We start from the raw sequence: 15,637 nt of genomic DNA, 5'->3' as shown, positions 1-15,637 counted from the left end.
AATGCTTCTAGCAATCAGGATGGCAGAGGAGAATATAATCTGCAGGGCTATTGACTACTTGTTGAAGGCCAAAGAGAGGTTAACAATAAAACCTGCTGCAATGTACATTTAAGCTACTTTGAGAAGAGAGAGGCTTATCACAGGTCTCAAGTGGATGGAAGCTTCTGTTTAGTTCACCTGGAAAATCTGCTGCCTACCCTTTTTTGAAAGTGCTGCATGTATTTAGGTCTTGGTAGATCCAGCTCATTTCATGCAAGTTGCTTAGTCTTATCATCTTGCATATAATCACATGCGATCTGAAGGTGTTGCAGCCACATCTCTGGATGTGCATGTACCCTCCGGGCAGTACAACTCAAGCCATGGTGGATCAACTGAATGAAGACTTTGTTTTAAGATTTGATAGTAGATGCAGAACCAAAATCTAGCTGTGCAGTCCAGGCTTGTAAAATTTTCACATACTCTTCATTTTTTTCTTCCATCATAGCTATATATCGATGTAAAGATTTTAGGAAAAGAAAACTAACAAATTAAGATACAAACATGTCTACTTTGAGGGAGGTAAAACCAAAATAAATAATTCAGGAAAGTAAATTGAATCTTTAGCATAAGAGAAGGATATTTTATGCTTTCTTTGGAAAACAAAACCAAAAGAAAATAGACCACAAAACCACCATGAAACAAAACAAAAGAGAGAAAAAAAAGAACCCCCAGAATGTTATAATTAGATCGAATATCCCATAACTAGTCATGGTAGTATCACTTTCAGGCTGGAAAACTTCCATTTGGCACTTATCTAACACTATAACTTTATTCCACCCATGATAGCCCATGTTAAGAAAATGAACATAGTTAAGGAAGGAAGGAAGGAAGGAAGGAAGGAAGGAAGGAAATTGGTTATAGTTTTTACATATACATTTGCCTAGTCTATTAAGCACATATTCTCTTAAGCTTATTTTAAAACATTTTTTGCCAGGAACACCTCAAAGAAACAAATAAATGAGAGAAAAGGTGGAAAAGAAATACAGAACAATTACATGACTCAAATAAAATTATTGGAATAACCAAAAATAGAAATGAGGACTTCAGAGCTTCATGTTTTAACTAGTGAGGTTGGGAAATGTACTGATCTGAGTCACTGTGAATGCCCTTTGCAAAGAGAACACATTTGATGTGTAAAAGAGACTGTTTGTTTAGTTTTAGCATTTCTCTCTAAAGAAACTTCTGCTGAGAGCATCTGCCCACGATTCATCTTATTTTCAGTTGCCCATCATTTACCACTAAAAGAAACTAGAATCAAAGCCTGGCTTCTATGGAGAGACTTGTCAGCAGACAAGATGGCACTGGGGCTTCCTGGTTTAGGTGAACCCAAAGTCACTTTCTGACTTATAAAAGGAATAATTCAGAATAATAATGAAGAGAAGTGTTGTCAGCTTGCAGGGTCTACAATGAGTCCTAGTGGCAATGAAGATCTGTATTTACTGGATCCACAGCAACACAGCAACTTTAGTTTCAGTATAGTAGCACTTCAACCTCTTGTATAGATGTTACTGCTGGGATCATTATTCTCTAAATTCCCTTTTTTTTTTTTTTTTTTTTTTTTTCCCCAGTTCCTCCCCTGTGGCATGAACTGCCTTTCCTTTAGCTCGTGATGGACCTGTCATTACTGACAAGGTACCTCAAAACCTCCCTTTATTTCTGTTGTGAAGGTCTTCTTCATCTGTAAGCAAATATTGTCTCCAAGACAGAAACAGATCCTCAGATCGATATTTAAAAATTATTATTATGATCCTGGTCTAAGGAATAAACCTTCTAGCAGGCAGCTAACACACAATCTCAAACTCCCACAATGACATTTTTGAAGGAACATAGAGATAAGGTATCATGTGCAGCAGGCTGAACAATGGAACAGTCGGGGTCTTCTCACCAAAACCATAATTTTCATTTTTCAGAGAATCACAGAATCACAGAATCGTCTAGGTTGGAAGAGACCTCCAAGATCATCTAGTCCAACCTCTGTCCTAACACTAACAAGTCCTGCACTAAACCATATCACTAAGGGCTACATCTAAACGTCTTTTAAAGACCTCCAGGGATGGTGACTCAACCAGCTCCCTGGGCAGTCCATTCCAATGCCTAACAACCCTTTCAGTAAAGAAGTTCTTCCTAACATCCAACCTAAACCTCCCCTGGCGCAAGTTTAGCTCATTCCCCATTGTCCTGTCACCAGGCACGTGGGAGAATAGACCAACCCCCACCTCTCTACAGCCTCCTTTAAGGTACCTATAGAGAGCGATAAGGTCGCCCCTGAGCCTCCTCTTCTCCAGGGTGAACAATCCCAGCTCCCTCAGCTGCTCCTCATAAGACTTGTTCTCCAGACCCCTCACCAGCTTCATTGCCCTTCTCTGGACTCTCTCGAGCACCTCCATGTCCTTCTTGTAGCGAGGGGCCCAGAACTAAACACAGTACTCAAGGTGCGGCCTCACCAGAGACGAGTATAGGGGGACAATCACCTCCCTAGACCTGCTGGCCACGCTGCTTCTTATGCAAGCCAGGATGCTGTTGGCCTTCTTGACCACCTGAGCACACTGCTGGCTCATATTCAGCTGCCTATCAATCAGTACTCCCAGGTCCTTCTCTGCCAGGCAGCTTTCCAACCACTCATCTCCCTGGTCTTTGATATTAAATACATAACAATAAATGGAGTGTTAAGGTCACTGGGGCTCTAAGTTCATTAAGTTACTTAGGGTTCACTAAGTAACTAGTAACTATCAGAATTAGCATCATGGGGGTTTTGGTGAAATAGTGCACTTTATTTCATCTAGAAACTGAATTTGAATGCACAACAGAGTTAGAAATTGACTAAGTATAACAATCATTTCAGAAATAAAAGGGGGGAAAGAAGAAAAGAAAAAAAAAAAAAAGGAAGAGCCTTTCTCTATCCATATAACTGCAATTTGGAACATTTAATGCCCATAAAATTTACTCTGTAATTGTACTTTTTTTCTCACAGAACTCTCACTGTGAGTTTCTCAGTCCCTTTTGGATCTGCTAAGTACTACTATAATGTAAATAATAGTAAATAGATTTATTTTTCTTCCTCTGTCAAGCCAATTTATTTCGGCCTTTTCCATCACACTTACTGCTGGGACACCTGACAAGTAGTCCATTTGCTTTTGTAATTCTTGACAAAGAATCCTAATTTATCCCAGAAGAAAACTGCCTGATTCCCATAAATGGTAACAAAATGTGTGTCTGCTTACACCAAAACTGAATTACGACTAATATGCCCAGAAGTCATGTACTTTATTTCAAAAGTAGGATCCAGTTTTTATAGTTGATTAAAGGCAGAAATGTATTCCCCCTCTATTTGACAGTTTGAAGATCCTTTGCAAGCACAGAAATAACAGTGGACATGGATTTTCTTGAGTACAAGAAATTCAGATTTGTATTTTAATGGTCTTAAAGTTCCATTTTAATTACGGGAAAATAATTTGAGGAAGATTGGTAATAGGCAAAACTTTGAGACCTTTTGTTCTTTAGTGCAGTGAAGGAAACCTCATTAGAGAGGATTTTCTTAGTTAGCAGGGCTTTGGGGTTAATGAGCTGTGAGTGATAATATATAGTAGTAATCCCTCATGGCTGTAACAAGTTGTATTTTATAAACTCCTTAATCTCAGTGGTGAAGGAGATGTGGGGTATAGGAAAGAGAAGAAACTAATTTGCAGAGCTCAGGGAAATTCCACTGATTTTGCTCTGTGTCTGGAAGTTATTTGGTAAAAAAACCCTACAGGTACCACCAGGTCAAAGAAAGGGAATATTATCTGCATGTTTTCCTAAATGGTGTCATGGGGATGACAGGTAAGAACATTTTCTACACTCACTTCCTAGGTAGAGAAGAACTATATATGGTGGAGAAGAATAAACCAAGAGAATATTTTTGATGTGTGGACTCAGTGGGAATTAGGCATCTTAAGCATAATTTTGAGGATCAAGGACAGGGACATTAAAAAAATATATATAAAAAAAGTCTGGCCTTATTAAAAATAAATAATTAAACAAATTTTTAAAAAGGGAAGAGTATAGACATGTGGTTGTTACTGTGGTAATGCAAACTCACTTGTGAGGAGCCTGGTACCTAGGGACAGCGTCCAGCACTCCGTTAGCATGTAGTGACAGCAGGGAAGGTCAAATTGCCATTTACAAGAATTATCTTGCTAAACCACCTCAAAACAACACACAAGAGGTGCTTCAGCAAGGAACATAAGTCTGTTTTCTTTAAGTGCCTTAAAAGTTCTTCCTTCTGCTGACAATGTCAATGAATTTTCCTGTACTCAGTGAGCTGGGTTAGCTTTCTCTTCTTAGAACACACTGTTATCTGACATTACAATAATTACAGATGTTTTCTATGAGAAGGAAAGTAAAATCTCAGTGCTTCCAGAAGAAATTAAAAACCAGGGCTCCTGTTACCAATGACCACATTTTGTGGACTGATCTTTAGCTCTCTTAAGTCTAGGGAGCAGGACCCCAGTTAAGTCAAATAAATTAAGCTCATGCTCAAATTCTGTCACTGACAAAAAGCTTAGGAATCACTATAGTAGATGTTCTGGGGCTTGAAACAGGAGAACATGATTCAGTTTGCCTGCAGAAACTTTCTGCTGTCCCTGAGAAAAATTTAAATCTATTGGATGGATAAAACATTTAATGAAAAATATATTTAATTTTTATATATATATATATTTCAGAAATCATTTAGATTAAAAAAAAAGAAAAAAGAAAACTGCTATAACATACAGGTGTTTATATATATATATATTTTTTTTTTTTCTACAACTACTTATTAGCAAGAATCCTGTGGAAGTCTTTATGTTTATCAGCAGTGATATCTGACATCCTTCAGACATCTTTTGTACTTAACATAGTATGTAACACGAGTTATCACAGGTGTCACTGTTTAATGTTTGTGGGAGATCATTTTAGCTTTCCAGTAAAATGTTGTAAACATTAATCCTTGCAATGCCCATGTGAATTTGATAAGTATTAATCTTCAACAGGTGTAAATCATTGTAACGGCATTGACTAGGACTAGTTAAACATTTTTCCCTTCAAAACTGCTTTTCAACAGAAAGTCAGCTTTTTGTTATTTACGTGTTAAATGAATCTGATTTCTGGGGAAAAATATTTTTTGAAAGAACATTTATTTAAAGAACATATCAGCTGGACTTTAAAATGGATATTTTACCTCTGGTAATTCACAATGGCTTCTTGTGGAAATGCTAGTCAAGTGTTGCATCTTCCTTCAAGAGACAAGTTCTTCCACTGCATTTTATTTTTCAGGAGGTGATCATGAAGAGATAATAGATGTTTCACTTTTCAGTCAAGGTATTTAAAAAAAAAAAATTATGTGTCCAGTTGTCCACTGATTTGCAATAGGTCTCTTAAGTTTCCTTTCAGTACCATTTCAGGAATTAAAGCTGTAAAGAAGAGTCTTTTCATGGAGGTGGTTTAGGTATTTTATTTGTAGGGGGACAAGGAATCAGGTGAGTTTTATTTTGTCCTCATAATTAACTTCAAAATATTTTATTCCCTCTTGAAGAAGAGGGAAAGAAGGAAACTATTTTGCTTAGTGTAGTTTTGAAGAATACTGATCATTTTGCCTTAAGTAAAGTTCCGATAAGAATGCACCAATGCCAAGTAGAATGTTTTGTGCATATATATATATGTGTGTGTGTTTATGTATGTGTGTATATATATATATATATAATTGACTTGTATTTTGAAAGAGGAGCTTAGAAAGTGAAATAGGTTTTCATGATTTCAAACAGCTTAAGGTTTTAACAATACCTAAGACTTTCATCTGTATATCACAAATCACTTTATAAGAGGTAGTAGTAACATTGCCATATTAAAGACAAAAGGGAAAAAAAATGTGATGTCCCTAAATTCTGTAGCAAGTCTTTTATAGACAGCTTTTGTTGGTTTTGATAAGCTTTGGATTAAGTCTTTAGCAAGAAAGATTATTTTTGCAGTGTCCTATTCAAGTAAATAATGTAAGCAAGAGGTTCTTGTATAGACTGGAACAAGTGCTTTAGGTTAAAGACATGCTGGAGTGTTGTCCTGACCAGAAATGTTTCCCTGAAGTAAGACTATGGGCTAGCTGCCCAGCTTACAATATAATATGAAGAAGATAGTGAAGTCATGCAGAGGAAGAGTGTAGGAAGAACAGGCTGGGGAATGCAAAACATCCAGGGCTGGTGAGGTACCTTTGTTTGGAACAAAAGATTGAAATGCCTTGGAACAAGGCTCTTGAAATAAATTTGAAAATAAAGTATAATATTACCACAGAGTCATATTGTCAGTAGCAAGAGTGCTTAAGAGAGAGAGAAAGAGAGAGGGAAAGAATATTCAACTGGTAATATTTTAAAGGGTAACCAATGCTCACTAGCAGCTGCAGTAAGACATTAAGTAATAGAGCACAGTAATGTTAACAGCTCTCTTGGTAAGAGTGGTAAATGAAATAAACCTCAGCATTCGGTGTATCATTAATCTACAGTGAATAATGGCACTGGTAGTGTAAGGAGATTAAAAAGGGCATTGTAAACATTTGTGGCTGTATAATATACAAATTAAAAATGTGTGAATGCTTGCAGCTGTATAATCTACAAATTAAAAAGTGTAATAGCATAGCATTAATTACTGGCTGATCAATTCGCCCATAATTGCTGGCATGTAGATGAACAATTACAGGTCCGAAATGTTATTTGTGAAAGAGACATTGACCTTGGAACCATAGGAAATGATAATATGTTATAAGGCAATACAGGCTTGTGTCAAAAACCCTCTATCAGTATTTGCTCTTGCAGGCTAGTTTGCTCGGCAACCCTAATCATACTTTTTCCTGTATGTTATTGTGCCCGAAGTAGATTATTTTATGTTTGAATTACACAAATATCTGACTGCAGAGTATTTCCTGTAATCACTGTAGATAGATGTTTATATGCACGTTACTCAGTAGATATGTAAGCAGGACTATACCTTATTACAGGACTGGGGTTGATATCAGAGCCAATTAGCTAGGCTGCTGAGCATTTCCCTGTTACCTCATCCTACTTCTATTTACTAATATGTTTGCCAAATGTCAATGGCTTAGTCTGTTTGGTTCAGATTTGTTGGCTGGTGAGTTTCTTTAAAAATGTCAGCCAGAACCCTGTACATATTTCTGAGAATTAACCTAGAAACACTGCAAGTGTTTTGCCTGTTTTAAAATAGAAATGAGCCATTGTCCATTTCTTAGACAAATGCTTGCAAAAGGGTCTTGAAATACAGCAGGAGGGAGTGTTGCTGGGTATGAGGCAGACGTTTTATTCACCCCTGTGCACTGTTTCTTGCAGCAAATGTAACTCCCACCTACTCCGTGGAGACTGCTAGATTACAGCAGCCAGCCTGGGAGGTAGGTTTCAAAGCAGGAGAAGGATTCAAGAGAGGAGAAGCCTTGGGACTAGAGGAAGAGAGAGCTTTGCATAAGGAGGGTGGGAGAGTGTAGATCTGGCTGAGTCTAAGCCAAAGATCAAAGATGGGAGGCAATGAAAGAAGGTTGGTCCTGAAAAGGGAGAGAAGATAATTAAATCTTTCCATGTGCATGCACAAGTTATAGTATCCTTAATTACATACTGCTTTTCTACTAGAGGCGAAAAATGCAGTGGTTTATAGATGGATGTGGTTGCATAATTAAGAGCAGGCAATTCTGACATTTTCTTGCTTGGAGCAGTGATAACTTTTCTAACATAATATATAAATTGTACTAATAACAATGTAGGTCTTGATTCTACATATATGTCCATTTGCTAACTACTTAGATAACGCCATTTTTTTTCATGACTTCTATCATACATAAAATCAAACATATGTAAGCATAGGAGGCTTTATTGGTCCTCATCTCAATGCAGAGACTTCTGTAGTTCCGTTCACTTGCCAACAATAACTTCCTTTATAAATATCAGGAAGGGCATATAGTCCTGTTCTATTTGCAATCCATCTCCTATTTACATGCCTTTAGTTCTGTTTTTTTCCTGTCCTCTTGTCATGAAATATTTCAGAGTCTGTGCAATAAAACAATTCCCAGTAATAATAGGCAATAGAATAGGACATTTGGAAAGCTATTTCTCTCATCAGAAAGTTTAGTACTAGGTTCAGGAAAATCCACTGTCTAAGAAAAAGTCCTCTAGCAACCAAAAACATATGACCCCAATGTTCTGCTCTCTGGACTGGTTCTCCAAAGAATATAAAATTGCATTTAAGGTCTTAGTCCTGATAGCCACAGCTGTCCATGGGATCTGCACAGGTTATCCAAGAAATTATTTAATCCTGCACAGCCCTGACTGTCCATAACAGAAAAAAGGTTACTCCAGCCTTCAGAATGAGACTTGAAAATGGTGAGAGGATCTGTGCCTGAAGTCCCAAAACACATCAGCAGCTCCAGGAAATGCATCTTTTCCAGCAAAAACATGATGGAATAAAAGGGGAGGGAAAACAACAACAAAAAAACTCAACAGACTCACTTACTTGATTTATTTTTGTTCTCTTCTCTTTGGCATGGATAACCTTTAAAGTGTCTGAGACTGGAGCCAGGCAGTAACTTCCAGAGTTTGATATTTTGTGTACGTTTTTCAGAAATGTTTTCTATATTTTTAAGAAAAATAATTCCTTGTTAACAAGTCATCCATACAATACTTATTGTAAAGGAATTTTAAAACTTGATATTCACAGAGGAAATGTGGTGGTGGTGGTGTGAGAACAGTAAGTCATCAGCAACCGAATCCTTCCATACTAAGGGACAGTATGAGGACAATGCTGATAGTTCCTTCTTCCTCAATCTTGGTTTTCTTTGGATCCAATGGAGGTTTTTATGTATTTCCTACATATTTTTGTATCTTGCAATGGCCTATAGTCCATGTTACATCCAAATTCATTATATATGCTGCATTTTATGTATGTCAGATACAATTTCTTTGTTCTCTTTCTTACCACTGCAGCCACTTCTGTCCAGCTTGATGTCTTTATTTTAAAGAAAAAAATAATGTCTGGGTTATTTATAGCCATTGAGTCTTCATTGCCAGCCTGTGAGCTGTCTCTTAACTTCCCATTCCTGTACTAATTTCCACCATGTAACCCTCCAATTCAAGGCTTGTGCAATTGTACAAAGCTTGTATGTTTTGATACTGTGTTATGTTAGTCATAAATCTCTCATTCTACATGGAATAGCTGCTTGTTCCTACTGTCTACATAAAATGTATGTTTAGATGATAAGCTAACAAAAGCAAAACAAGGTTGGCACAGCCACACAATGATTAACAAGCCTGCTGCTACAGATAAACCAAGTGACCACACACCTAGAGGCAGGTCAAGAAAAGTTCAAACACAGTCTGTTATGGCCCAGAGATGAGGCCTTGCAAACTCCATAGAAATTGGTGGTCCAGTACTGACAGTTGTACTCTGACTGGTGTGCAGGGCAACTGTTCAGGATTTTTTGCACAAGAAAAAAATGGATGAAAATGAAATCTGATTTGGCATACAGCAACGTGTCCTAGGATGGAAAAAAAAAAAAAGGAAAGGAAAGGATTTTTTCACACTTTTTACCTATAACTTTTGTTTTAAACTTTGAGTCTTTTTCTGAGAAAATGGTAAAGGAAAACAGTGTAGTAAATAAAACTTTTTGTATAATGAAAAAATGAAGTTTCAAATATATAGAAATATAGGCCTTGGTTACTAAACAATGAAGAACAATTAGACACTAAAATATTTTGATAAAAATAGGTACTTAATATCACAAATCAGGATTATCTTTTCCTATCCGTAGTTTTATTTTCTTATTCTTTACTGCTATTATATAAATAATTAGATGATGGCTGTTTTAGTAACCCAGACTTGACCAAACTTGGATTTGCAGATTGAAACACAAAGTAATAAGTAGCCTTAGATTATTTGTGAATGTCACAAAAACCAAAAGTCAAAGGAGACAAAATATGAAATATAAACAAAATCTTTTAACTACTGGTTATGACTTTTAGATGTCTCAGGTTTTGGACAGTCAATTTGATATACATTTCACAACCACATATCTGAGAAAAAGCAGAGGTCCAACCACTGATAAGCTGTCCTTTCTACCCCTGCAGGTACATCAAATTCTGTTGCATCGTGCAGATGGTTATCATTTAAGATGCAAAAGTCCGTGTCAGCCTGATATAGAGCCATATGAAAGTCATAAGGAGCTGAAGAAAGAGGGGCTAGTGAAGAACAAACTGCTTTTTCAAAAATACTGGCCTCATAACTTGTATGGTATACAATTACAACAATACTGGTAAATAAGCTTAAATGTTGGCCATCCTTTCTGGATGTTACAATATAGTATTTTGATACCAGAAAGCTGTATGGAAATGTTGAGCACTGCCATCATAGATGGCACTTTGACTACTACCTAAACCTTGCCTATGACAACCCTGAGCTATGCAGGGCACCTTCACTAAATTAAACAACAAAGATGGAGCAAGAGTCCATAGGTAAAAAGAAAGATGCTGTCAAATCATTGAGGAAATCCTTATGGAGCAGGCCAGCTAGAAGATGTTGCTTGTTATCTGGTGACCAACTGATTTTATTACTCTCTTTATGCTTAAGTAGGTTGAACTTCTGTTTAGCAAGGGGAAATAATGGTGGTAAAAAATGCCATTTTGCTTCTCCAACATAAGGCAAGACTTCTTATTCACGGCACTTATACATTCTTCAATAGGAATGAAAGGAAAATAAAACAACCGAGTCCGGTTGCAGCTCTCACTTACCCTACACAATCATTGTGACAGGAGGTTTATACATCTGTAAGGAATGTTTCTTTCTGAAATTTAACAGTTGTTTCCATGACACTGATGTCTATTGAACTGAGTTTATATTTATTACATTGTGGAATTATCCTGTTTTATACATTGGTAGCTTTTAGATGGATTGAAATTTTATATAAATTCTCTACTTTCACAAGCTGGAGATGAAGGTGAGAAGAAGAAAGGGAAAGAGCAGTGTTATTGAGGTGTTTTATAACCTTCAGGCAAACATATAAAAAATGATTTAGGCTCCAAAATCAGTCACGGAATAAATGTGCAGACCTTAAAATAAAAACAGAAATAGATATTCCAAAATTGAAATAATATATTTCTTTACTGGTCTTTCTATCCAGTGCATCCTTTTAAATGACCATGGTCCTAAAACTGCGTGAAAACTGTCCTCTTGGTTACCCCAACTGGGTTGGACTGTGGCATTGTCCTTTGGATGTCCTGAGATATGTTAGAGTGGGACATGTGAAGGGGAAGTTGTGACATCAGGAGGGCTTCAAAGCTGCAGACAGGGTATCATTACACCAAGCTTTAACAACTGTTCAGGTGTATGTCAGTGGGATAGAGAAGAATAGTTCAGTTGGAAGAGATCTAAAAAGATTATCAAGTCCAAGAGCCTAACCACTCCAGGCTAACCAGAAGTTAAAGCATGTTTTTGAGGTCATTAACCAAATGCCTCTTGAACACTGACAGACTGAGGAGTAGGACACCAGAAAGATATTGCCATTAACTCCTTGATTGGTGGAATGGCTGGCCAGGGCAAATGTTTAATCCATAAAAATCTGAAGGGATACAGAAGGATTTTCAAAGGTAAAATGATAGCCTGGGTGTGGCACCTGCCTCTACAAACTTATCAGTTTTAATTGCAGGAAAGGCATAGAAATAGCACTGAGACCTAGAAGGTCATTCTTTGGCTGTTTGCCAACTACAAAGTATAAATGTAGTACCTAAGCTTTTAAATAGCATGCAGGCATAAGACACTAGCTTACAAAGGATGAGAGTCTTGCATCTTATTCCTAACCTAATACACCATGTATTACATCCATTATTCATTTCCTTTGTATCTGAATTAAACCTTAGGGCTGATAAGTTTTTGGCATCCACTGGTAGAGCTGAATTATAAAAAAAATATTTGTAACACCTGACTCTCACAGGTAAAACAAAGATGTTTTAAAAAATATGGCCCTCAGACCATGTCAGCTTATATCAACTTTTTTTCCCTCTCTCTCCTGTGAAGCATGGCTTAGAAGTCACAGCTGGCACATTAGAAAAAAGAAATACAGTAAAATGAATAAAATATACTCTCATTCACAATTTCCTAGAGGCTCCTTGGTTGTTAATTGAAACTTTTGTCTACTTTATTGAACAATAAAAGTGACAGAAACTACTCTCAGGTGTCCTTCAGTATTAAAAAGAGGATAAAGGGTTCCTAGCAAAGGTGACAGAAATTAATGTGGTGAGCCCAGCTATCAAACATTTTGATATGTGAATTGCCTGATATTTCTATAATGCCTTCTTATGATTGGAAATGTTATCACTTCTATTGAATCAATAGAAAATGTTAAAGCTCCGTGGAACCCCAATTACAAAATAAAGCTAGAAGGTTAACATCTGGGACCAGCAGAGATAGAAACAATTTCTATTGTCATACTTTTCTGACAAGTAAATGTCAGAAACATAACACCTTCCGCCAGGCTCAGTACAGAGCACATGTAAAAGAGTGATTGCAAGGCAGTCTCAAGTCAAATCACCTGTCATCTCAGCTTTGACATGGAATTACTTTTGTTTTATGCATCTATTAACCTTGAACTATCAGCATTTGTTTTAGTGTTCTGGTCTGAAGTGACCTAAATGTACTTCTTTAATGCACTTCCTGCTGTAGCTAAAAGGGGGAAAGAACAGGGGGAAAAATACTATTAGGATGGGGAGGGTGAAGTTCATTTTGGTTCCTGTGGTATGCTTATGAGTACTGCAGTCCATTTCCCAGCTCCCATCTTGTGGCAGACATCTCAGAGACTTGTCTGGCAGAAAAGACTGGAGAATGGAGGGGTGTCAGTAGCATCTCACACAATGCCTCTGGCCTGCATGGTGTACATCCTATTTCTTTTTTGCATAGTGAGGCTAGAGGGGAGGAAGAATGAACACTAGAGGATGTAAAACCCTCCAGCTGCTGCAAAACAGGAACTCTCAGGGCTCCTAGGTGAGACAACAGTTATATCATGACTCTATGAAAAAAGCCATGTCTGAAAACACCATGTCTGATCTAAGCTCTTGAGTCAGGAAATGATATGCAGATGATGGTGTTGTTTTCTGACCAGTGCAGAACACAGTATTAAAATATTGGCTAGATATTAGAATGTGAGGTTCTTAATGATTACACCAGAAGATCTCATTAGAGAGATTATTCCTGGTTTCCACCAACATAAAACAAATCAAAATACAAACTTAAAAGAGTGGAAATTACCATTGTCAAACATTCCTAAGCAAAGAAGAGAAAGCCGTTTCATATGTACATTTTACTCTATGTTTCCCAGCCTAAATGCCCTGCAGTGTGAAGGAAAGACATACTTGAACACCAGCTGAACAAGTTGTGACTAGGTTTCTCAGATGATTTGGACCATTTATTCCTTCAGGAACATGTTATTTTAAACCAAGCTTTGCAAGATGACCACCTATGAAAATCTTTGTTTGGAAGATGCAGCCTTCTGAACATAAGCATTAACTTATTGCACACATTACACATGATGGGCTTGTTTAAATTATTCTCAGAGACTCTATTGCCACAGGGTTTGGGCACCTTACACACTTTAACATGGCAATCCTTAAAATTTTCTGAAAGGTAATTATTCTTAGAGGAGTCTAAATTCCAGATGGCTGGTTTTTCAACGGCATGAATAACAGTAAGATGCCACTTCAAGTCAGTGAGGTATAGGTGTCTAAATATCATTTTGAAATCTAACCTAGATAGAAAGGCCAAACCTCTATACAGGTTATATATACAGAGAAGTGTGTAGTGGAGTTTTCTAAAGCACCAAAGTAGTGTTTAGTGTTCATTTTAAACAGCCATTCCTCAGGTAGAGAAGAATTTCCAGTCAGAGAACTGGACACTAAAATACATTGTAATTATTTTTATTTCAACTACCATCATCATCCTCATTAAAGGTTTTTACACTTAACCAACACCATAGAGATGAAATTTCTCCATTGCAAATATTATGCAGAATTTTGTTGGTCCTGCAATGTCTCTTATATGTGACTTTCTGGGGTTAAAACTGTGCTTGCCACAACCTCTTCTCTTTCCTGTCTTTGTCTCCTTAAAGGGCAAAATGATTAGGACACTATTCTCCTAAGCTCTAGGGGACCAGCATGAACATGAATATGGGCCTGAGACATAATTCAGATTCCTAATTATTTAATAATGTATAAAACAGAGATTATTGCTTGCTTATTTTCATTATTTTAGAGTTATCCTCATGAATTCAATAATTTTGTGTAAATTTAAAAAATCATAGATGAAGTTTGGTCAACCAAGAAAATAGAAATATGTAAACTTGCTACAGCTTGATGCCCACATATATTTGTAATTAGTTGCTTTGAAGAGTTAGGAACTTAGTCCTGATGAAGTGAATATTTTTATTTTTATTTTTATTTATTTTTATATTTATTTTATTTATTTATTTATTTTATGGAGATTGATCTGTCATCTAGAGAAATAATCAGAGGGTATATAGACTCCTCTATTTAAGGGACATCCCTCTGGGGAATGCCATCACCATGGCTCATGTAAAGTGGAAGACGCACATATACTGGGAGAATGATGTTTGCACTTTGTTTAGCAAATGGTGTACTGAATTGTAAAAGTTGGAAAGATGATTATGTTGTGTCAGGTTTTGTGAATATTAATTCACAGGGCTGGGCTGAAGTAGCTCAGCTGGGAGAGCATTAGATTGAAGATCTTAAAGGTCCCTGGTTCAAGCCCAGGCTTCAGCAGTGTTTTGGGGGTTCCATTTCTGAGCTCATCAGTACAGGAAAGACACGGACATACTGGATAGAGTCCAGTGAAGGGCAATTAAAATGGTCAGGTGACTGGAGTGCCTCTCATATGAGGAAAGGCTGAGAGAGCTGAGACCGTTCAGCCAGGAAAAGAGAGAGCTCTGTGGGGGAATCTTATCAATGTCCATAAATACCTGGTCAGACGGTGCAAAGAGGATGGAGCCAGGTTCCTTGCAGTGGCACCCAGTGACAGGACAAGGGGCAATGGGCACAAACTGAAGCAGAGGAGAGTCCCTCTGAATACCAGGAAACACCTTACTGTGCGTGTGATGGATCACTGGAACAGGTTGCCCAGAGAGGTTGTAGAGTCTTGTTATTCTGTGATCCCAGGATAATACATCCTCAAAGATCCACCATAGTTATAAATCTAGAATATTGATGCAGTGGTGTGTCTTTTTTATTTATATTTATTTATTTATTTATTTTTAATCTCCCATTGAGCTATTGTGGCATATACACATTGTAAAAGAAAGAAGAATCAGGCCATTAATATAGTCACAGTTGTAATTGCATTTTTATTCATGCAATGCCCCAAAATGTGAAGTTAACAGCTTGTTATGTGGGTGTACATTAATAAGCACAATGGGGGTTCATAATAGAGCTTCTAGGTGCTAATGCAATATGAATTCATGAATTAATAATTGTCATTAATTAAATCTACAGCCGAATATTACCCAACAAAGACTAACATAGGAAGAAAAGTCTCAGCA

At 37.1% G+C, this 15,637-nt stretch overlaps 1 protein-coding gene across 4 annotated transcripts; it reads left to right on the top strand.

The window, feature by feature from the left end:
- The first annotated feature begins 3,676 nt into the window (after positions 1-3,676).
- Positions 3,677-12,188, top strand: LOC308185928 (uncharacterized protein). Of its 4 annotated transcripts, none has more exons than XR_013943827.1 (5): positions 5,090-5,244; positions 5,335-5,379; positions 5,463-5,537; positions 7,389-7,447; positions 10,170-12,188. XR_013943827.1 is itself a non-coding variant. In XM_080574656.1 (4 exons), exons 1-4 carry the CDS (start codon positions 3,846-3,848, stop codon positions 10,356-10,358), a joined length of 306 nt encoding a protein of 101 aa, XP_080430782.1. In that variant the 5' UTR covers positions 3,677-3,845; the 3' UTR covers positions 10,359-12,188. The 4 variants fall into 4 exon arrangements, 1 of the variants encoding a protein (XP_080430782.1); XR_013943828.1 differs by having other exon boundaries at positions 5,452-5,537; XM_080574656.1 differs by lacking the exons at positions 5,090-5,244; positions 5,463-5,537 and adding an exon at positions 3,677-3,858.
- The last annotated feature ends 3,449 nt before the right edge of the window (positions 12,189-15,637 follow it).

Source organism: Anser brachyrhynchus (assembly GCF_964034855.1).
Source record: "Anser brachyrhynchus genome assembly, chromosome: Z".
Classification (NCBI taxonomy): Eukaryota; Metazoa; Chordata; class Aves; order Anseriformes; family Anatidae; genus Anser; species Anser brachyrhynchus.
This window is presented reverse-complemented; position numbering and strand designations above follow the sequence as displayed.

Coding starts and splice junctions, on each gene's coding strand:
- LOC308185928 (XM_080574656.1), top strand. Junction 5,380..7,388: donor TGTTTCACTTTTCAGTCAAG/GTATTTAAAAAA, acceptor TGTTTCTTGCAG/CAAATGTAACTCCCACCTAC. Junction 7,448..10,169: donor TACAGCAGCCAGCCTGGGAG/GTAGGTTTCAAA, acceptor CTACCCCTGCAG/GTACATCAAATTCTGTTGCA.